General features: G+C 44.7%; 1 protein-coding gene across 3 annotated transcripts in view; it reads right to left on the reverse strand.

Annotated features, from left to right (window-relative positions):
- TBX5 (T-box transcription factor 5) overlaps positions 1-24,649 on the reverse strand; it is a 97,386-nt gene that overhangs the window by 13,064 nt on the left and 59,673 nt on the right. For all 3 annotated transcript variants that reach the window (XM_083478711.1, XM_083478710.1, XM_083478709.1), the window contains exons 3-7: positions 23,423-23,517; positions 16,373-16,492; positions 14,317-14,464; positions 4,662-4,814; positions 3,584-3,675 (exon numbers count right to left, since the gene is read on the reverse strand). In XM_083478711.1, the coding sequence (XP_083334837.1) occupies positions 3,584-3,675; positions 4,662-4,814; positions 14,317-14,464; positions 16,373-16,492; positions 23,423-23,517 (608 nt within the window). The remainder of the gene's footprint in view (positions 1-3,583; positions 3,676-4,661; positions 4,815-14,316; positions 14,465-16,372; positions 16,493-23,422; positions 23,518-24,649) is intronic.

Genomic DNA, 24,649 nt, shown 5'->3' on the forward strand with positions numbered 1-24,649 from the left:
CTACCATTAGGTAGTGTGAGGCAACTGCTTCTGGTGGCAGGGGCGGTAGGCGGTGGCCTCTTGGTTGTATCATTCCCTATGAGGTCAGAGCTATGTGTGCCTGTCCTACAATGCCATCTTCAGATGAGGTGGGGGACAAAACCCCATTGTGCATATAGCAACAAGATTCATCTGCCAGTCTGCTCAGGTTCTGTACATGGGATGGTCATGGTGCCATCTTGTCCTTCACCTCAGGAAGATAAATGGCTTGAGGGGATTGTGGGAAATTGAAATGGTGGTTCCCAACCACTCAATAGTGTTACTATCCCCAGGCCCACTGCTTACCCTCAGGAAAGCCTGCTAGGGCTCCCCCACATTGGACGGGGGTGCTATATTTGAGTAAGCAGTCCCATATGGACAGTGGGCCTGCCCGCCTGCCAATACTAGGTTCCATCTGAGATCCACATGGCTCAGTGCATAGTGGCACTTCTCTTGCCAAGAGGCAGGGAAGGGCTGTGGCTCAGTGGCAGGGCACCTGCTTTGCATGCAGGAGATCCCAGGTTCAATCCCCAGCATCTCCAGGTACGGTGGGGGGAAATTCCTCACCTGAAACACTGCGCGGCCACTGCCAGTCAGTGTTGGAAGTACTGAACTAAATGGGCTTGAATCTGTGTGAGTTAGCTTCCTAAGTTCCTTTTTCCAATTTTACTTTGGTTTTTATTTTGGGAATAGCTCCAGCTCAGTGACAGAACATCCACTTTGCATGCAGAAGGTTGAAGCTTCAATCTCCATCAGCTGAAGGCAGGGCTGGGAATGAAACCCTGCCTGAAATCCCAGATAGCTGCTGCCAGTCAGTGTCAAGAATACTGAGCTAAACGTACTAATGGGACTGAGTCAGTAATATGCAAGGGTACCATCTAGGGTGGGACCAAGGACCCCCAATTTTTTTCCAGGAGGGGGCAGGGCCCTCAGTAATCTGCAGTGATATGTGCATATGTCACTTGTGCAAGCAGCACGACGTGTGTGACCCGTTGTACATCGTGTGGTGCCAGCCCCCTCAACTGCTGGGGCAAGAGGGCATGCCTGGTAATACGGCAGCTTTCTGGAAGCAAAGGCCATGCCCCAGTTGTGGGAGAAGCTGCCAGAGTCAGGCCTTCCAGCTCAGGACTGTCGACACCGAATGGCAGCAGCTCTCCAGAGAACGCACATGGTCGTGCCTGGAGATGCTGTGGCATGAACTGGGGACCTGCTGAATGTAAAGTAGGTGTTCTACTCATTACAGTGGTACCTCGGGTTACAGATGCTTCGGGTTACAGACGCTTCAGGTTATACACTCTGCTGACCCAGAAATAGTACCTCGGGTTAAGAACTTTGCTTCAGGAAGAGAAAAGAAATCGTGTGGCAGCGGTGCAGCGGCAGTGGGAGGCCCCCATTAGCTAAACTGGTACCTCAGGTTAAGAACAGTTTCAGGTTAAGAATGGACCTCCGGAACGAATTAAGTTCTTAACCCAAGGTACGACTGTACACTATCGCCTCCTTCCCCAAAAATGAATGTCAGATTCTAGTACACATTGTTTTGAGTAAAGGACTGAAATAAATAGGCAGCTGCCCTGTGCTGAGTCAGACTATTGGCCTATCTAGCTGCGTACTGTCCACACCAGGGTTTCCCAAACTTGGGTCTCCAGCTGTTTTTGGACTGCTGCCCCCATCATCCCTGACCACTGGTCCTGCTAGCTAGTGATGCTGAGAGTTGTAGGAAACCCTGGTCTACAATGACAGGCCGAGGCTTCCCAGAATTTCAGACAGGAAGACTTTCCAAGCCCTACCCGGAAATGCCAAGGATTGAACCTGCAACCTTCCGCATGCAAGGCAGATTCTCTACTGCTGAGCTATGGCCCTTCCCCATGACTGCGCTCAAGGCATATTTAGCAGAATTAGTCGGTGAGGGGAAAGGAGGTTCTCCTCATACGTTTCCCAGCTGTGCTGACAAAGTCCTGAGCATGGCTATCATCTCACAAAAACATCCCTCTCAGAAAAGGGAAATGATCAGGACCTATAAATATATATACAAGGGAAGACAGAGCATTTACGCCGATTAGAAACATGTGCTCTTCTCTGTCTGAGAAAAAGAGGCACAGTCTGAGAGCCAAGACTCCTGGCTGCCTTTGCATGTCGCATCCAGAATCTCATTGTTACATTTATGTCGGCAGCAAGTTGAAGTTGGAGATGACCACCTGTTCATAATTTTTTAAAAAACTGTTCATATTTTAGGAGCCTTATCCATTACATACATACACAGAGAGAGAGAGAAAGAGAAAGAGAGAGAGATTTGTAAAGGCAGAATTGTGTGTCCAATTAAGTCACAATGAATTCTGTCTCCAATTTATGAAGAAAATGAAACTTAGTTGACTATGGAAGGGATATTCTTCCAAATGATCAAGGGGATCTAGTGGCACCCTTTGAAGAAAGCCCACGGCATTGGAGACTTTTCAGTTTAGAGAGAAGGCAAGAAAGAGGCAACATGATTGAATTGTGCATGGCATGGAGAAAGCAGATAGAGGGAAGTTTTTTTCTCCCTCTCTCATACCATGAGAACACAGACATTCAAATGAAGCTGCATGTTGAAAGAATCAGGACAGATACAGTGGTACCTCAGGTTACAGACGCTTCAGGTTACAGACTCCACTAACCCAGAAATACTACCTCGGGTTAAGAACTTTGCTTCAGGATGAGAACAGAAATTGTGCTCTGGCGGTACGGCGGCAGCGGGAGGCCCCATTAGCTAAAGTGGTCTTCAGGTTAAGAACAGTTTCAGGCTAAGAACGGACCTCCAGGACGAATTAAATTCTTATCCCAAGGTACCACTGTACAACAGAGGACTTCTCCATTGCAGTGCATAGTCGAACTATAGAACTCACTGCCACCTTGGATGTCTTTGAAAGAGAAAGAAACAACCTCATGGAAGATCAGGCTGTCAATGGCTACTGGCTGTGAGAAGAGGATGCTGGGTCAGGTGGGCCACTGGCCTGATCCAGCAGGCTCTTTTCAGCAAATGTGTTTGTCTGGCTGGGATGCATCCTTCCACTCCAACAATGCCTCTTGCTTTCCTAGATGCAGGATATAGCACCTGTAGAAGCTAAGGGCTTGTCCAGACTTCCTGTTGTCCCTCTGCTTTCACCCAGTGGAAACAGCTCTTTAGCGGTCAATCAGAACAAAGGGCAACTTGGGTTCGCACCAATTTAGCACTAAAGAGGGGTTTTCCAGACCAGTGCTTTCTAGGCATGGGACAAGCGGAAGTGTGGGTGGACCCTAACCCAGTGCTTTTTTTCTGGGGGGACACAGCGGTACGCATACCCCTAAACATTTTGTGAATCTAAGTTTGGCCTCATTGCGGGGCAGCATTTCAATATGAGTAGGAAAATGAGAGTACCCTTAAACATATTTTTTTTAGAAAAGAAGCACTGCCCTAACCTATTGGCTCCACCCCTTTTCCCTCTGGCCCAACCCACCACAGGCATGTGACCCTCAGAAGCTGGCTCAGGGAGCAATGTGACCTCAGGCTGACTAGGGTTCCCAGCTCATTATACACTGTGAAAATGTTTACCTTTGCATCCTCGACATTCTATGAAGCTCCATATCATCGCTGCCTCGAAATCCTTTCGCAAAGGGGTTGTTTTCGATCTTGAGCTGGGTGATCTGAAAAGAGAAAGCAGAAAGAGGATAGTCGGGGGGTGGGGCTTTCTTCATTCTTGGACTACTGCAATGCGCTCTACGTGGGGCTACCTTTGAAGGTGACCCAGAAACTACAACTAATCCAGAATGCCGCAGCTAGACTAGTGACTGGGAGCGGTCACCAAGACCATATAACACCGGTCTTGAAAGACCTACGTTGGCTCCCAGTACATTTCCGAGCACAATTCAAAGTGTTGGTGCTGACCTTTAAAGCCCTAAACGGCCTTGGCCCAGTATATCTGAAGGAGCATCTCCACCCCCATTGTTCTGCCCAGACACTGAGGTCCAGTGCCTTCTGGCAGTTCCCTCACAATGAGAAGCAAAGCTACAGGGAATCAGGCAGAGGGCCTTCTCGGTAGTGGCACCCGCCCTGTGGAATACCCTCTCATCAGATGTCAAAGAGATAAACTACTACCTGAGATTTAGAAAACATCTGAAGGCAGCCCTCTTCAGGGAAGTTTTTAATGTGTGACATTTTAATGTATTTTTAATCTTTGTTGGAAGCCACCCAGAGTGCCTGGGGAGGCCCGGCCAGATGGGCGGGGTACAAATAATAAAAAATGATGATGATGATGATGACAATCCATCACCTGGGCCAAAGAGATTGTCCTAAAAACAAAATGGAAGCCTTCTTAAAACAAAAACAATCATGCATTGCAGCATCACATATCGTGAGAATGTGCAATCATGGGCATTCGCTGAAGGCAGAAAAAATTATGAAGGGCAAGGATACTGATGGCCATGATGGTTATGCTCTGCTCCACAGATGGAGAAAGTAATGCTTCTGAATAGCAGTTGCTGGAAGTCACAGCAAGGAAGCATGCTCTTGGGCTTGAGTCCTGCTTGGGCTTCCCATTGGGGTATCTGGTTGGCCATCATGAGGATGCTGGACTCTGGCTCAGCCATGTTCCAATTTCCAAGAAGATATTTCCAAAGGCACCATCATTTACCTTGTGATTCTGGTAGGACGTCACAGCGATAAAGGCCGTCTCTGGAAAGACGTGGGTGCAGAAGGCTGTGTTTTTGGAGCCAAACCCATTGTTCTCATCCGCCTTGACGATATGGAGTCTGGGCTGGTATTTGTGCATGGAGTTGAGGATGATCTAGAAGGGGAGGAGGAGGAGACATTGTAAGAACATAAGAAGAACCTGCTGGGTGAGGCTAATAATAATAATAATAATAATAATAATAATAATAATAATAATAATTTATTATTTATACCCCGCCCATCTGGCTGGGCCTCCCCAGCCACTCTGGGCGGCTTCCATAAAAACCAAAAATACAATAAAATATCACACGTTAAAAACTTCTCTGAACAGGGCTGCCTTAAGATGTCTCCTGAATGTCAGGTAGTTGTTTATCGCTTTGACATCTGATGGGAGGGCGTTCCACAGGGCGGGCGCCACTACCGAGAAGGCCCTCTGCCTGGTTCCCTGTAGCTTTGCTTCTCGCAATGAGGGAACCGCCAGAAGGCCCTCAGCACTGGACCTCAGCGTCCGGGCAGAACGATGGGGGTGGAGACGCTCCTTCAGGTATACTGGACCGAGGCCGTTTAGGGCTTTAAAGGTCAGCACCAACACTTTGAATTGTGCTCGGAAACGTACTGGGAGCCAATGCAGGTCTTTCAAGACCGGTGTTATATGGCCCATATAGCCCAGCATCCTGTTGCCATAGAGGCCAACCACATGCCTGTGGGAAACCAGTAAGCAAGATAGCTCAGCTGGTTAGAGAATGGTCCTGGTAACGCAAGGGTTGGAGGTTCGATCCCCATACAGGACAGCTGCATATTCCTGCATTGCAGGGGGTTGGACTAGATGAACCTCAGGGTCCCTTCCAACTCTACAATTCTATTATTTCCCCCCTTCCACAGTTTCCAGCAACTGGTATTGTGGAGGCAGAGCATAGCCATGCCTAGTAATAATAATAATAAATTTTTACTTATACCCCGCCCTTCCCGGTTCAAAAACCGGGCTCAGGGCAGCTAACAACAAATTTAAAACACTTAATTGTAGAAGCAGCATAAAATACAGTATAAAAACATAAATAACAATAAAATTCAAAGTTCAGAAATCAATTTAGGGGAAATCCATCTAATAAGCATTAGATAATCACCAGGGCCAGCTGGCTGAATTAGTAGTCATCAATAGTCTTCTCTTCTGGCATCAGACAGAGCACAACAAATACCCTAATTGGGGATACATTGGGGAATTGGAAATGCAGCAAATTCTGGGCCGGGGGGGGGGGTTGCAAAACAAGTTACCCTGTGAAGAAACTCCATGCAGAAAGCCACCATTAATGGCATTATTTGATAAACCAGGGTTTTCCAAACTGTGGTCCACAGACCACCAACTATCATTCAGAGGGTCTGCCTGGATTCATAGCAGAAAATGGGAGACAGCATGTCTTCCCAGTTAAAAAAATAATCACAGTGGTTTTTAATTGCATTTTGATTGGCTCTTTTCTTTCCTGTATTGTGTTACAGTTGCAGTTCTGTGGGATTCCTAGTGTAGTAAAATCAAAATATAATTTATAAGAAACAACTAAGATGAAATTAAATGCCATACAGCATCTAGCACAATTGCTAGAACAGGCAGAAAAATCATCAAGCAGTCTGCTAAGACCCTAGGAAATCTTCAAGTGGTTTGTGGGGGGCGGTGAGATTTGGGAACCACTGTTATGGTGTTCATGAGTTGCTCTGGGCCATTTGTATGAGTAAAGAAACAAATAAATAATAGTAAATACTTGCCTAAGTAATAACTAGTTAGCAACTCCCATTGACATCATCAGGCAATGGAGTCTGAAATCACTCCTGTTTACCCAGGATTGTATTCAACTAAGTCCTATTCCGAGTAAATCCATCGAAATTAATGAGCCTAAACCAGTCATGTCCACTAACCTGAATGAGTCTACTCTGAGTAAGATTGGCACTGAATACCACCTACAGGCATTTACTTTAAGGGGATTCCTAAAGCCTTGCTTTCATTTCTTTCTTGGTACATTGTTGCATCAAAGTGTTTGCTTGTGAATATGTCTGAGTAATACATAAATATATGTCCTAAAGGCTTCTGTTTATCTTTGTCTCCTGGTATGTAACTGGATCAGAATACATGCTTGTGGTTGCTTGTATTATTATTCTTCTACACTGTGTTGTATTCAGTTTAAGCTCTACTCAGCTGGAGCCACAGGAATTAATAAACCTAAGTTAGTCATTCATTCTGTTAATTTCAGAGCAGGACCAACATTAGATATAACCTATTATTATTATTATTATTATTATTATTATTATTATTAAAAAATTGTATTCCACCCTTCATCCTCAGATCTCAAGGTGGTTCACAGCATAAAAATACAAGATAAAAACACAAAACATATAATAAAAACCAGAACAAAAGTATTATTATTATTATCATCATTATCATCAGTATTACTATTTATTGCCTAAGGTCCTAGGGTGGGTTGCAACAATTAAAATGCAGCATTAATATTGAAACACAATATTTAAAAATTCGAAAACAACAACAATTTGCTAAAGGCTTCTGTTTTCATTTCTTTCTTCCTAGGTAGTTGCTTTACAATTTTTTGCTTCCGTGTTAAAATAATAGTAACAACAACAACTCTCTCACACACATACAAAACAGAACAGGGGGAAATTGACCAAAGGAGAGCGAAGGCCAGAACGCAGGATGGGCATTTGGCATGGGGTTAACGAATGCGCCAGGGCGCCTGACCCCATCTCTTCCTCCCATCCTTCCCCTCCATCTCCCCATTGTCCTTTGAAAGGAATGCCGAAGGCGGGGGGGGGTGCCCGTCGGAAGGACCTCCCGAGCGCCTCTCCCCACCCGGCCCCAGCCTTCCAAGCCGACCCAAGTCCCGCAGATCTCCGGCGCTCCCCAAAGCCTAATCTCCAGGGGCGAGGAGGAGGAGATGGGGAGCGTATCGGTCCCGCCCGCCCGTCCCTTCTCCTCCTCCCTCCTGACAATGATTGCCGTCGATTCTGGCGACAGGGAGACGCAGGCTGCCCCGCGGGGCCTGCGCCAGCCAGGGGCCTCGGGACGTCAGGGCTGCTCGCAAAGCCCCTCTCATCCGGGGGGTTTAGCCAAATCGGCTCTGACATCCCGGAGAGCCGCAGACATCAACGGTGAACGATCTAATGGTTTTTAATTTCATTACGGCTCTCCTAATTGAGGGGGCCGCCCGCGCGCCTCCCCGCTTCCCATTGTTGTGGAGCGCGGGCTCCGCTTGGCAGGGAGGGAGACGGTTGGGCCCAGTGGGAAGGGGCGTCCCAGTCGGAGCGCCCATTGCCCTTTGCGCGTCCCCCACCCCAAGCCAGGAGCCTCTCTCTCTCTTGTGTGTGTGTGTGTGTGTGTGTGAGAGAGAGAGAGAGAGAGCAGAGTTGGGAGGGGGAGAAAGACTAATAGATTCCTAGAGTAGGAAGGGACCCTGAGGATCATCTGTTCCAGCCCCCTGCCATGAAGGAATATGCTGCCGTCCCGTATGGGGATCGAACCTGCAACCTCGGCATTATCAGCACCATGCTTTAACAAGCTGAGCTATCCATGCCCATATAAAATTCTTCAAGAAACAGCCTTTTGCACATCCCCACCACAGCCTAAGCTAGGAGTTGAGGGGGAGAGAGAGAAAAATGATCATAGAGTTGGAAGGGACCCTCAGGGGTCATATAGTCCAACCCCCTGCGATGCAGGAATCACGGCTAATGTGATTCCAGAAAGGGAAACCAAAGATTATCAAAGTCTTCAACCCTGCACGCCTCTTCCTCCACCAGTGAGTACCAATTTCTTAACCTTTCACCATACATTTGCAGGGTGGTAGCACTCCTGCTGTGACCCACCTTGAATCAGGCCACAGCCCACCAGTTGAAGAGACTGCATGCCAAGGAATTGCTAGATGTGTGAGCTATGGCCCTTCTTCAAATATGCTTCACACCCTAGTGAAGATCATATGAAATTGCCTTATACTGAGTCAGACGATTGGCCCATCTAGCTTAATATTAACTACATCAGTGATCTTCAGCTGATGGACTCCCAGCATCCCTTAGCCAACTTAGCCAACTATCAGTCTCATTGCACAAAGAAAACTGCCACATCCAGGAAGAAAGTCCCTCACCAGGACATGCTAGCATTCTATGTGCAGGGAAGAAGAAGAGTTTGGATTTGATATCCCGCTTTATCACTACCCGAAGGAGTCTCAAAGCAGCTAACATTCTCCTTTCCCTTATTCCCCCACAACAAACACTCTGTGAGGTGAGTGGGGCTGAGAGACTTCTTTGAAGTATGACTAGCCCAAGGTCACCCAGCAGCTGCAGGTAGAGGAGCGGGGAAGCAAACCTGGTTCACCAGATTACGAGTCCACTGCTCTTAACCACTACACCACACTGGAAGGTTGTTTTGTTCTTGTCTCCAGGAGATGAAAGCACTGAACATGTCAAACCTCTCTCCTACAACATGAAGTGGTGTCCTCAGGAAGAGTTGGGGGATATAGGTATTGTCGAGCTACAACTCTATGCTGCCTGGGGCTGGTGGGATTTGTTCTCTAACGGCATCCAGAACACCACAGGCAGTGATGGCTGGTGCTCATTGGGACTGGTAGGGCAGAAGACAAGGAGCCCACCTGTAGGTGGCGCCACAGCCAGTAACAGGCAGAGCCAACTAAGTCCATTTTTGACCCCATCCTCTTCCCTGCTCAGTTCTGCAAAGGCAACACTGAGACTTAAGGTGGAAGATGAAGCTGACAGGCATGCCCTGGGCCTGATCTGGGTATAACCAGCAAGGAAAGCAGATGGAGAGTGGCTGAGGGCAGAATGGGGCTGTGGGGGGGGGGCAGTTCTTCATGTGTCCTAATGGACTGGCTTCCACTGGTCACAGGTTCCCCACACCTCGTATAGAGAAATATATTTGCAGTGGCTATCAAGTCAAACCTCAAGCAATTTAAGTATTTCTGTTCTTTCTATCATGAATCTACAGCTTGTTTCTAGTTTGTGTTTTTGTCTGGTTGATATAGTTGTAAAGGTTTGCTGTCTGCCCTGGAATCTATTCTGACTGACAGCGATATCTAAATATTTTAAAAGAAGGATCACGCTTCCTTAACTGTAGTCTTTCACACGCAAACATGCCATTTAGCTATTAAATGTTTAAGGCTAAGGTTGTAACTGTTTCCAGAGGGCTAGCTGCCTTAGGACTCAGCTATACAGCTGCAAATAAAACATTTTAAGTGTGTTGTAAAGTGCAATATGCAAACGTGACACTTGATGGCGACAGTGAGCTATGGGAAATTCAATATATTTTTCATTTTTTATAAAAAAAACCAACATTTTCACAATATTTTTAATATGTGTGTAGATTTCACCCTCGTCTATTGCAGCAAAGCCAATGAAAGGTTTTGTCGCATGTTTACGGCTAACAAATTATTATTATTATTATTATTATTATTATTATTATTATTATTATTATACTATAATACATTTTTCTTAAAGGTGCCACAAGATTCTTCAATGTTTCGGGTTTGTTTCTTTATTTCATAAGATTTATACACTGCTTGATTGTTAGGGGAAAACTTCAAAAACCTCAAAGCATTTTAAAAAAAGGTTGCAATCCTATACACATTTGCTTGCTTGCACGTAAGTCCCTGGGTCAGGCAGTAGGTCAGACTTCTGAAAGGACATTATAGGATTGCACTGCTCAAGGTTATAACAAGAGAAGGCACAGCATACAACTAACTAGAAAATGCCGCCTTTAGTCGAAGATAATTTAGAATTGCACAGAAACAATTCCCATTGTGTACAATAGACCTTAATCCTTTCATAAATAAGTTTAGGATTGCAACCCTTAAAAAAGAAGAGGAGGAGGAGCAGAGGAGGCATTCTGTACATGCTCTGATTCCTCCTTAAGGACTAACACCAAAAATAGGTTCTGAAGCTAAGTCCAAGACATGCACCGCTAAAATTAATCCCAGACTAGAATACTCTGTGTGTGTGTATTTGTGTGTGTGATGTCAGTCCAGCGAGGCATGAGGATTAATTCAAACTGTAACCTGGGCTGGGCGGCTGCACTTCAATCTAGGTTACTAGATCAGTTAGCACATTGTACAGATCCTTGTTTACAAGGCGCTGCTGTCTCCCATTTCATCTCACATCTCCCCTCCACGTGTCTGCAGGCACCACTTGTGCAGCCTGAGCTCAATTAGAGCCAACTGTTGACAGGGCGCGGCTGCCACCAAGATGCATCAAGCACACTTCCATCAAATTAAGACCAACTTTATTCACTGTTAAACACCTTCCTGGCTCAGGCTTCCCAGCCGCCCATCCCTTGGCATTTCAGCTGTCAGCCTCAGCTTAGTGGAAAGAATTTGAGCATTAATGCTCTCTCTCTGCTGCTGCTGCTCTGGCAGTCAGTCTACAGTAGGCAGCAAAAGCATGTAGACCTCAATTGAAAAATGCCCTCCGTTACGCTAGAGCAGGCTTCCTCAACCTCGGCCCTCCAGATGTTTTGGGACTACAACTCCCATCATCCCTAGCTATCAGGACCAGTGGTCAGGGATGATGGGAACTGTAGTCCCAAAACATCTGGAGGGACGAGATTGAGGAAGCCTGCTCTAGAGGGAGAGACTAGAACTGCAGGGGATTTCAGCTGAGCATCAGCAGAAGCCTCCTAGCAGGAAGAGTGGTTCCACAGCAGAACAGACCTCCTCAGGAGACAGTGGGCTCTCCTTCGCTGAGGATATTTCAGAAGATGCTGGACCACCAGCTGTCAGAGCTGCTGCAGCTGTATCTTGAATAACAGGTCCTGTACTTAATCAGGGCACCAGACTGGAGTACAGTGGTACCTCAGGTTAAGAACTCAATTCGTTCTGGAGGTCCATTCTTAACCTGAAACTGCTCTTAACCTGAGGTACCACTTTAGCTAATGGGGCCTCCTGCTGCTGCCACGTGATTTCTGTTCTCATCCTGAAGCAAAGTTCTTAACCCGAGGTAATATTTCTGGGTTAGCGGAGTCTGTAACCCGAAGTGTCTGTAACCCGAGGTACCACTGTACTAGTTTGGAGGCCCCCTTCCAATTCTGTTATTTTGTGATTCCACAGGCCACAACTCCACAGCCAGTGGTGTCGCAAGGGGGGTGCGGTTCGCCCTGGGTGTCATGCCTAGGGGGGGTGACAAACTCCCCACGCCCGGCGGGCGGATTTTCGCGATTGGCGCGACCATCACGAAAATACAGCCGCTGTTCATGCAAATATCGCCAGCGATCAGCCTTCTTCCTCCCCCCCCCACCCCGGCGGGTGGCATTCACACATCCCCAGCAGATGGTTTTATGCGATAGGCAGTTGGATTTTCACAATCGGTGGGCGGCACTGGCACCCACGCTGTATCTGTTTCATGGCCAACCCTCCCTAAAAAATGGTCAGCAACTCTGGGCAGCGTTCCCAAAAATTGACCAAAAAAAAATTGCACCGGGTACCACCTGACCTTGCTACGCCTCTGTCCACAGCAACCTGTTTTCAGTGCTGGGAAAGGACAGTAATCAATATATGGTTGGATGATAAGAATGCAGTACAGGCTGTCTCTGATCATACACAGAGGAGCTTTCTCTCATTGTTGAAAAATATCACAGTCTCCCTCTGCCTTCACCCATCTGAGATTAGAAGAGACCTGTGTTTTAGGTAGGGAGTGGGTGAATCTGTCAATTTCAGTTTCTCTGTTTGTCTCTCTCCTTTTTTTAATTTAAATTCAGTTCTCCACATCACTTTGAGATTTTTTTTAATGTCAGAAAATGTATCAGCATTTTTGTGTGAATTTATCCTAATGTACATGTTTGTATGCAATTTTGGTTAAAAGACACACTTTTGCAAAACAGCATTCCCAAATGCAATGCATTGCTGCATGTTATTTTTCACTAACATGATGCATTCTTCCATACACCTTACCCAAATATATGCTAGATATGCAAATATTGGCTAGAACATCTCAACGTTCAGAAAAGTGCAAATTTTGGAGGATGGCTGTGTCTCATGTCAGAAAGGGTGAATTAAGTCCGTTCCCCTTTAAATGAGAGTGCAGTTCAATTTCTCTCCCTTTCCCCACCCCCATCCCTAGGTTGAGGCTTGAGCATAAGAATAATTCCCAGGGCATCTGGAGGCTTAGAACATGCTTCTGGGATAGCTCAGTTGGTAAAGCATGAGACTCTTAATCTCATGGTTGTGGGTCTGAACCCCACACTGGGCAAAAGATTCAAACATTGCAGGGGGTTGGACTAGATGACCCTCATGGTCCCTTCCAGCTCTACAATTCTATGATTCTATTATTCCCCTTTGAGAAATCAGACTTCAGGCAATATGTGTAGAGGTGTACATGAAAGAGAATAACAGAGCAGTGGAAGCACAGATAAATCAAGATACTTTCTTACCAAGTGAACATATAAAACAATAATTTTCTACATTATTTCTACTTCATTATTTTATAAACTCCAAATCCCATAAATAATACAATATGCATAATGTCAGCTTTATAAGATACGACATCTTGTTAGCATATGTTGTCTTATGCTTCCCTTTTTTGCAAACAGAGAACTCCTTGACCCATATCCCCCTCACCAGCAAAAATATTAGTTGCAATTCTGAAATAAAGGTAGTTTAAAAAACCCTCTTTCCTCATTTTCCTTCGCAAGCGCTGCATATACACTCTAGCTTCAAAGTATGTTTTACCCCTCAAAGAATTCTGGGCACCATGGTTTATGAAAGGTTGCTAGTAATTGTAACTCTGCGAGGGGTAAACTATAGAGCCCAGAATTGTTTAAGGATGAGACTGCGCCTCAAGTGTGCTTTAAAGGTACAGGATGTACACAGTCTAAGCCACAACAGGCACATTCCCTTACACAGCACCCAAGCTACTCAACTGAGAATTCATTGGGGTTTACTCGCCATCAATTTATCTATCTTGGCAAGGAGTGGAGAGCCTGTGGACCTCCAGATGTTGTCAGACTTCAAATCCCATCAGTCCCTGCCAGGATGGTGAGAGTTTTAGACCATCAGCATCTGGAAGGTCACAGGATATCCATCCATAATCTAGGCTGCAATCTGGCACAAAGTGAAATCAAGTGAAAGTTTATATGCACCTTCTCTGTTGTTGCCATTGGATCATGGCCCAAAATGTCTACTTTCTAAAATGAGAAGAAGAGTTGTTGGGTATGCAAGGCTGCCTAGAAGTTTCTACCCCTAAACCAGGGATGGGGAAAACCTGTGACCCTCTGGGTGTCATTGGACTACAACTCCCATGGTCCCTCACCTTTCATCTTGCTACCTTGGCCTGATGGGAGTTGTAGTCTTAACAACAGCTAGGTCGCAGCTTCTCCATCTCTTCCCTGTTACTGGGAGTGGCTGCAATTCCACGGTGACAAACGAAAGGCACTCTGCAGGTGCTTAGAGTCACCATCCGTGATATCGTATAACAGGAGCTTAAGATTGCTAAATCCTATTGTGGTGTATATGTATGGATCCAATTAAGCTCTGATTGAAAAGCTGGCGTTTGTTTTGTTTTGACGAGAGCTCCAATGTCAGTCTGTATCAGCCAATATGAAATTAAATCTGCCAGGTACTTACATGGCCAAATGGGTCAAGATGGTTGTTGGTCAGCTTGAGCTTTTGGAAGGAGACCAGCTGCCTCATCCAATGGGCCCCAGTGGCTGGTGAGTCTGGGTGCACATATAATCTTCCCGGCATGGCAGGCTCAGCTTTCCCAGTCACTGACCTAACCAAAATCAACACAGTGGGTTTGGTGTTTTGTTTTATTCTCTCAACTATGTTAGAAAATCAGAAAAGGCTGCAAATCAGAGGAGGGAAGAGCAGCTTATCCACACTTATCTTTCCTCCATTCTTTCCAGGCATGGCCCATGCTTTAAAGGTATGTGTCCAAGTGCCCTTTTTTTTGCTCCAGAGATTTCCCCATGAAACCCCGCTTTTTAAAGCTTTTGCAGGGAAAGCTCCAGGGCAAAAACCAACAGCAACTGCTTGGACACAGAGCTTTTAAGCACAAATCTGTGCCAGGAAAGAGTGGGGCAAAATGTAATTGTGAATAAGCCCAGAGAAAGAGAAGAATTCTCAAATGGCTTTTCCTTCCCAGTTCTATTCCTCAAACATGCCCCATCCCTTCATTAATTTTGCAATAGCTAAAGTGGTAGAGTCTGGAGGTGGCACAATAGACTGTACCACACTGCAGATGACAATAATGATAATGAAAATGTGCAGCAGAGAGGGGTGATAGAGTCCTGAAGTCATGGAATGCAGTAGAGACTGCTGCTGATTGGGACTAGTAGGATGGAAGGCATGGAGGCCAACAGCAGAGGGAGCCAGAGAAAATGCCTGGTGGAGTTACTGATTGGTCTATGACAGGCATAGGCAAACTCGGCCCTCCAGATATTTTTGGGACTACAACTCCCATCATCCCTAGCTAACAGGACCAGTGGTCAGGGACGATGGGAATTGTAGTCCCAAAACATCTGGAGGGACAAGTTTGCCTATGCCTGGTCTATGGTAAAGGTAAAGGGACCCCTGACCATTAGGTCCAGTCGTGTCCGACTCTGGGGTTGTGGTGCTCATCTCGCTTTATTGGCCGAGGGAGCAGGCGTACAGCTTCCAGGTCATGTGGCCAGCATGACTAAGCTGCTTCTGGCGAACCAGGGCAGTGCATGGAAATGTCGTTTACCTTCCCTCCGGAGCAGTACCTATTTATCTACTTGCACTTTTATGTGCTTTCGAACTGCTAGGTTGGCAGGAGCAGGGACCGAGCAACGGAAGCTCACCCTGTAGCGTGGATTTGAACCACCGACCTTCTGATCGGCAAGTCCTAGGCTCTGTGGTTTAACCCACAGCGCCACCCGCGTCCCCCTGGTCTATGATAGGTAAAGCCAATTCATTCTGGTTTTGTCCACACCATACTCCCTGCTCAATTTTATGAGACTAAGGAGGAGGACGCTGACAGCCAGCACTACCCATGAGGCTGGTTGCAAGGAGGTGGGCAGGTGGAGGCTGGCAGAGGACAGACTTAGTTTGATGGGGCATTGCCCCTACTTGCCCTAATGGACTCACCTCCACTGACAGAACAGACTGCCCTATTACGTGCTACAGCTGAAGGAATCACATTCTTGAATGTGCAAAGTCTGGTGGATTTGAAAGATGACAAGAATGGTATTGTCCTACCTGAAGTCTGGAGTGGTACAGACCTACCCAACAGTGTCATTCAGCAGTGTGCCACCCAGTATTTAGAGCTGTCTCTACAAACAATGCAAAATGGCTGAATTTTGGACTGTTTTGCTTTGTACTGCTCTATGCTCCAGCCAGGCAAATGAGAGGCATTATGAGAGCACATCTTCCAGCCAAGGAAAACCACTCAAGGTGCAAAGCAGAGCCAGTAATGGGTGGGGTCTGTGAAGAGTTCCAAGGGCCAGATAGAGAGGCCTAAAGGGCCACCCTCAGCATGTGGTTTCCTCAACTCTGCTTTAATGTATAGACAAATGTTCTTAGTCCAAGGAGCAGGGTTTCCCACGCCACACCAAAGAGCAATTGCCCCTTTTGGCTTTGCTCTGTATAGATTTTGTTTTCAACCCTTTAATCTTGCATGGTTTTTGCCCTATCTCCAAAACAGAATTAGGCTGCATACCATTTATTATCTGCAAATTTGTATCTGTGGTCATCAGAGGGGACAATATCCATTAACAGGATGTACTTTGTTTTTGGGTTGAGTCCCGTCACTTTCACCTTGTAGCTGGGGAACATGCGCCTAAAAAGGAAAGGAAAAGACATGTAAATATTAGCAGAGAGATGCATTGATCTGAAAACGTTTGTTCTGGAACAAATTGCAATTACAGTCTTTCATAGTATAACCAAGATTGAGAACCAGAAAGTAAACATTTCATATGAGGTCCTGTTATCATTAAGGGGTATGATCCAGCAGTAAGTTCTCTTACAGCTGCAATCTTAAGCATTTACTCATAAGTAAACCCTGCTACTTCCGGGTTGGCTTACTTCAAATAAATTTGCTTAAGATTCCTATCTCTCCTTTCTGCTTCCTCCCTCTCTTTTTTTCAAAATAAGTCATCCAATATCTGAAGCCTTTAAATAATTTCTCACCCATGCATCTGTGTAATTTATAGCACTCTCTAACCAGAATTCAGCACTTCTAAATCCTGAGTAAAAGTCGCAAAGTAATTTAAACAGCCCAAAGCAAAACCAAGTGAAAACAAAATGCTATCATACAGTTTCCAAAATAGAACAAAGAGCTATCAGAGGTGGGGAGCTTGTGGCCTCCAAGATGTTAAGGTAAAGGTAAAGGGACCCCTGACCATTAGGTCCAGTCATGGCCCACTCTGGAGTTGCAGCACTCATCTCGCTTTATTGGCCGAGGGAGCCGGCGTACAGCTTCCGGGTCATGTGGCCAGCATGACTAAGCTGCTTCTGGCAAACCAGAGCTGCGCATGTAAACACCGTTTATCTTCCCACCAGAGTGGTACCTATTTATCTACTTACACTTTGACATGCTTTTGAACTGCTAGGTGGGCAGGTGGTACACAACTCCAGTTAAGCTAGCAAAGATTTACCATTTGCCCGATAATAAGTGTTGGAAATGTAAAGAATCGGAAGGTACTTTCTACCACCTTTGGTGGACGTGCCCAAAGATTAAGGCACGATATATAATGAAATGAAAAAAGTACTTAAATGTACCTTTCCCAAGAAACCAGAGGCCTTTCTCTTGGGCATTGTCGGCCAATTGGTGTCAAAGAAAGATAGAATTTTCTTTATGTATGCTACAACAGCAGCAAGAATACTTATCGCAAAGTATTGGAAGACACAAGAACTACCCACCGTGGAAGAATGGCAGATGAAAGTGATGGACTATATGACACTGGCGGAGATGACTGGCAGAATCCGTGATCAGAGGAAAGAGACGGTGGAAGAGGATTGGAAGAAATTTAAAATTTATCTTAAGAACTATTATAAAATTGATGAACGCTAAAATGCCGAGGTTTTGAGAGAAAAAGGGATTACAGTGACATAAGATTAAGTTTAAGAAAGGGTTAAGAGGACACATTTTTGAAAAAATTATTTGGAAGCTGCTGAAATAATTTTGGAAATTGGGATGCAGAAAGGGGAGGTATGGGGGAGTCCGAGAAATGAGGGTTATGAAAAAAAAGGTTATGAAATTATACATGTTTGTTTGTCTTTTTACTTGTTTGTATTGTTTAAAAAATGTTGTAAAACCAATAAAAAAAATTATAAAAAAAAAATATGAACTGCTAGGTGGGCAGGAGCAGGGACCGAGCAATGAGAGCTCACCCCGTTGCGGGGATTCGAACTGCCAACCTTCTGATCAGCAAGTCCTAGGCTCTGTGGTTTAACCCACAGTGCCACCCACTGAGCTATAAAATGACCACTGGCCATGCTGGATTGGAATTGGAGCCCTAGCTTCCCAATCCCTGGTTCAGAGTGTTCAACATAGCCATGAAGGTCTCTGGCTGGTCCTTACAAGGCAATGCAACTCACAAGGAAGGGTAGGAGGATAGGAAACTGCTTTTTACCAAGTTGGGTTGTTGGTCATCTAGCTCAGCATTATCTACACCCACTGACTGGCAGCAACTCTCAAGGGTTTCAGGCAGGTGTCCTTAAACCTACTGGAGGTACCAGGGATCAAACCTGGGACCTTCTGCACATAAAGCAGATGCTCTACCACTGAGCTATGGCCATGTCCCTAAGACATAGGAAGCTGCCTTATTATGAGTAAGACCATTGGCCCATCTAGCTCATTGTTGTCAACACACTAACTGGCAGCAATTCTCAGGGGTTTAGACAGATGTCCTCCTTAAACGTTGGGGAGCAGGAGGAGGAGGAGGACTGGAATTTTAAGAGCTACTGGTGGAACTTGTTTTTGTTTTTTTTCCTTCCTTCGTCTCTCTCCATTTTTCCTTGCATGCTGTGTCTTTCAGATTGCACACCTGTCTTACTACTGATTTCTGTAAGCTTCTCTGCAATTGTATTTGCAATTGGATTTTGTAAGTGTACTGCTGTAAAAATAACTTTAAAAAAACTATGTGGAAAGCAACAAGAAGGCTTGTTAAGCATTAAAGACTAACAGATTCACAGAAACATAGATTTGCAGAGTTGGAAGGGACCACAGGGTCATCTAGTCCAACCCCCTACAATGCATCTTTCACCCAATGTGGGACTCGAACCCACAACCCTGAGATTAACAGTTATGTTTATATTGTTTACAAAAGTTGGGTGCCTGCCCCTCTCTCTGCCAAGCAGAGGCAAGAGCCCATTGGGCTCCTTTGGAGAACTGAAAACATGACAGAGACTGTCACAGCTTTAAGAAATACTATATATTCACATATTTACTCCTTCAGTTTGCATGGAGGGAGTCCAGATCTTACAGCATGGTCATCTCAAGAGCGGTTTTCTCCCCACCGCAGTGCAGCACTCCAGTCTAAGGCACCTCTCCTCATTCTGTTGCTCCTAAACACTAAGCCTCCTTTATTCCTTTATTATTATTGTATTCAAATGGTCAGTTCTTTTGATGCTTTGAAATACTAATGATTAACCCCCTCAGGTGTCACCTAACAAAGGAGTTCTCCTGACCATCAGCACTTGTTGACTGACTACAGTTAAAGACTGGTACACACTTAGGATATTTACATAGGTTAATTACCGTAACTCTTCACATGCTAATTGCTGGTGCTCAGAAGTAGGAACACACATTCCAGTGCGTATGGATCTTGATTACATTCTCAAAGTCCAAGCACAGTCTTTACACATAAGCATGATTTAAACACCTCAACCCCCTTCCATAACTTCCTTTCTAATACACATTGAGACTGCCTTATAACATATCCCAGTTATAGCATACAAGTTCTAATTAAATCCTAACATTTACTATACTTAAACATCTTAGCACCACAGATCTATTACAATATCAATGCACACAAGCAAGAGACTTTAAAACACTTCTGTGGCATCCAAAATTATACTGAATAAAATCGCACTTCTAAAACATACTTTATAAATGCTCTTCCTTTTTAAATTTAAAAGTCTTTAAGGCTCTTGCTGCAACAGACCTATGGATATAATTATATGTTTGCATGTGTGCATGTACATTTGCATATATAAACTATCTCTATAAAATATACTTCACTGCATAACAATTATATGAATTATACATACATAACATTAAGTATATATGAGTAATTATTATTATTATTATTATTATTATTATTATTAATTGAATTTATATACTGTCCTATACCTGGAGGTCTCAGGGCTGTTCACAGAAAAAAATCAAAATGCAAAACCACAAATTACATAATCAAAATAAAAACAACAACCCAATAACCCCCATATACACACACACACAACACAACACAACTTGTCTGTAAGGTACCTCCAAAAGAACCACAGGAATAAACTTGTTTGAAACTGTATAATTGTCTCTTTTTTTCTATTTCAATTCTAGGCCAGAATCCAATTAACAATAAATCTAGAAATGGAAGGAACCAAAGGCTGCAATCCTGTACCTGGAAGTGAGTCCAACTGAACCAAATCAGATTTACTTCCAGGTAGACAGGTATAAGATTTCCTCGGACTCTGCTTCTCCTCCACAAAGGCATATACACTGCGCCACATGGTAAACATGAATAAGGGCTGTAGCTTAGTGGTACAGCATTTGCCTTGCATCCAAAAGGTCCCAGGTTCAATCCCTAGCATCTCCAGGTAGGATCTGGAATGTCCCCCACCTGACATCTTGAATTGAATCATTTCCTGCCCACGTAGAAAATACAGAGCTAGATGGACCAAGGGTTTGATTCAATGGATGACCACTTCCTATGTTCCTGAACTGCTTTTGAGATGGAAATTTAAATGGACATGCTAAGACAGTGGGAAACCAATGGTAGTCACTGTATATAAAAAGCAGGGAGGGGTGCCTGAAAATCCTGTTTCCTAAGATAAACTGTGCCACTAAGCAGTTCTTTGCATCCTCAGAACTTAGAAGTGAGTGGCAGCAGGGTCACCAAAACTGCAGTAGAACTTTGCTCTCTTCTTCCCCCTGCGGCTGATGCAATGGATGTGAACTAATCAATGCTCCATTCGCTAATGAATGCTTATACGTAAGAATGTATGAAGAATCCTAGTGGATCAGGCAACGGCCCATCTATTATTTTATTTATTTATTAAAATTTCATACTGCCCTTCATCCGAAGATCACAGGGCAGTTAAAAAATACAACCACCAGCAGCCAGAATTCTCTATGCACAAATTTGGAAGGAAAAAGTTCCTGCCCAAGAAGAATGGATAAGTAAAGTGATGGACAACATGGAATTGGCAAAGTTAACAGCTAAAATAAGTGAACCTAATGATGACTGTTTTGTGGAAGGATGGAAGCCTTTTTTGGACTATTTAAAGAAATATTATAGTATGATGAGTTTGCAAGCAGGATTTGAACAAGAGCAACAGAAGGAATTAAAGATTATTGCATTGTTGTTATGGTATAAGAGAGAGATGATAGGTTACAGCAAGGGGAAGCAATAAAAAAATGGAAAATGGGGCGGGAAGTCGACAAAACAGAAAAAAATATTATGTATTGGAATGTATATATGATTTTTTTGAAAATGTAATAAATTATAACTGGGGGGGGGGGAGCAAGACGCCCATGGGGAGCTTACATGCAGGATCTGAGCGCAACAGTACTCTCCCCGCCTATCGTTTCCAGAAACTAGTACTGTACCTGGAGCATACTGCCTCTAGCGGTGGAGGTACAACATAGCCAGGGTGGCTAGTAACCAATAGTGATTATAGTTATCCATCTTAATTATAAAGCATTCTTATAGCAGACTTAGATATATAATATAATATAATATAATATAATATAATATAATATAATATAATATAATATAATATAATATAATATAATATAATATAATATAATATAATATAATATAATATAATATAATATAATATAATATAATATAATATAATATAATATAATATAATATAATATAATATAATAATATAATATATTTATACGAGGGGGAGGGGGAGAAACAACATTGTGTTCTGAAACGGAAACAGAGAATAAACTGCAGCAAATACTAAACTCCTCAAACGCAGAATCTTCCAGTCAGACCCTGCCATTCATTTCAACAGGACTAATTTCAAAGCTGGAGTAGAAACTGAACCTTAAAGCATAACCTCCAGCGTTTGTGGTGGAGAGTGTTTTGGGAACACCATAACTGGAGGCGGGATCAAAACACAGTTTTTTCCTCAACACTGAGAGGTAGAGATAGTATAACCCTTGCGATTTATACTATGGTAAATATAGAGGCGAGGAGGCCAAATAGTTTATGAAGGACCCTGTTCAGATCTGATTGTTTTAGTGTCATTGGGTCTAGATTTGCGCATATATATATATATATATATATATATATGAAAATATGCCAAATCTCTTACTGTGCCTATACGCGCGCGCAAAACTGAGAGGCGCAATGGAACCCCGTAGTACGATCCTATGCATTTTACTCGGAAGTTCTGTGGAACTTACTCGCAAGTAATTGCGCGCAGAATCGCAGTCTAATGGTATACATAGCATTCACTGTGTTAATTTCAAGCATTCACCTGTCCCTAAACTTGATACATAAATAACTAATTAACAAAGCCAGAGCAAGCTTGAGCGAAATGTTGTTTGTGCTTTTATGACACACACAAACAAACACATTAAGAAAAGGGGAAATACTTTGGGTTGAAACACTAAGTCCTAGCCAGATGGAAATAACCTTCGTTCATTCATTTCTGTGGATCTACTCTGAGTAGGACTTACGTACTTCTGAACTGAGATGGTCAGGATTCTGCCACCGAAACTGGCGGGCCTTTAAATGGTTTCATTTTGTCTCGATTATTGCAATGGTTACCCTGCGAAAATAACTGGAAGAGTTGCTGCAGCACCTAAACTTGTTTTAAAAGGGTGGGGGGGGGGATCTCAGAAGAAACAAACCTTAAGGTCAACTCTTCGAAATATTCCTGCAAGGAAATCTATTCCGAGAGCTCCGCTGTCACTCCTGATATTGCATTTTATGCGACATCAGATCCTGCGTATTTTTCACTGGGCAGAAGTCTTCAAGGCACGTCCGGGCTACTATAACGCACCCGGAAATGCTTCTTTTAATTTCGATGGGGTTCGCAAAGGACCTCCCCCTCCCTCCGAGGACACACACAGCCCTGCAAATGCATCATGTTTCTTCGTCTTTTAGGGAAGCAGGCCGAAATTTCATTTATTTATTTCTCTACAGAGCCATTAACTTACCTAAAAAATATCCATACCCCGCCTTTTGACCAAAAGAAAAACCCTCGAGGCGGCTTACAACATTGTGGTAAGACTACAATACGCAACCTCGGTGGAAAACCACAAAGGCAAGAGGATATAGAGAATAAATTTAAAATACACACCATGGGCGTCAAGTTAATAAATAAAAATACTTAATTAACTGACCAACTGCATCGCAGATAACTCGCTTCTACCACCCCACCCCCATTATAAAGTCTGCCCCCCCCAAAAAAAAATTGGCTACGCACATGACACACCCACACATCTAGTGATAATGAGTCTTCCCCCACCAGCTCCATCACCCACATTCTGATCCCCCAAAAAGAGAAATATCTGGATTCTTACCTTCCAGCTTTGGTTATAATCATTTCGGTCCCCACGTCATGAAATTTGAGCCATAATTCTCGCTCGTGTAAGAACACTTTGATTCCCTCCATGCCCTGGAAAGGAGAGCAAATGGCAACAGGCAAATCATTATGCAGCAGGGGCAGGTGAGAACACGGGAAGGCGCCTTAGACTGAATCAGACCAGCAGTCCATCTATCTCAGTGTTGTCTACCCTGACTAGAAGCAGATATCTAGGTTTCCAGGCAGGAGACATCCCAGTCCCTATCTGGAGAGGCTGAGAATCGAACCCGGGATCTTCAGCATGCAATGTGACGTACCCGTTCCCCAAATCACGGGGATATCAAGGGTGTTTATTCCCACGCCCATCAATAGCTGATGGCATGTCTTTTTCACGCCACACCTTTTCAAGTGTATATCCCCCACCGCTTTACTGATGATGATGATGATAAACTTCGATTGATTTGGGGGCAAATCCCACTGGTTTCAAGGTGGCTTGTTCCCTAGTATACGCATAGGCTCGGGTTACACGGGTGTTCCTAAAATGCCAACAGTGAACGTGGAAACGGGGGAGAGACGCGTGCTTCTTCCAGGCACACGCGGCCAGGAGACGGGGTTGGCTGTGGCTCCTGCTGAGAGTACCTCCTCGGTGGCAAACCCGAGTTTCTGACTGTGTAATGTGTGAAACGACCTCCAGAGCGAGAGAGAGAAAAAGAGAGAGTGCTAGCGGACTTGGCTGCACTCCACGACGGTTGTTATCCCTTCTCAGTGAATAGAGGCTTGCCTAAACTAGGCTTGTGGTTTTTATCTCCCGAAATGGCGAGGCGGGAGGGGGGGAGGGAGGGAGGGTATGAGCGAGAGACGGGACAGTCCGGCTCATGTTCAAAGACGCTTCGCCGCTCCAGGCCGGAGATCTGCCCAGCGCCAGCGGCCATGAGAGCCGCTTGGAACTTTTCTGATAGGAGCCTGCCTGATAGGCTCCGAGCCAAGAGCATCAAAATAGCAGGCGCTATAATAGGATCGGAGGCGAGGAAGGTTTTCCTGAGAAAAAAGGCAGCGGGGTGGGATGGGGGAAGAGAGAGCAGAGAAAAAAGGAGGGGTGAGGAGGAGGAGGAGGATGAAAAGCTGACCCCTGGGAAGGAGGTTATCTCTGCCTTGCAGTCACTTACGGGCCCATCCCTACGTCCTTCCAGAGTTTCCTTTATTGGTTGCATTTATATTCCCCCTC

The sequence above is a fragment of the Podarcis liolepis genome, assembly GCF_965112155.1.
Source record: "Podarcis liolepis genome assembly, chromosome: 15".
NCBI lineage: Eukaryota > Metazoa > Chordata > Lepidosauria > Squamata > Lacertidae > Podarcis > Podarcis liolepis.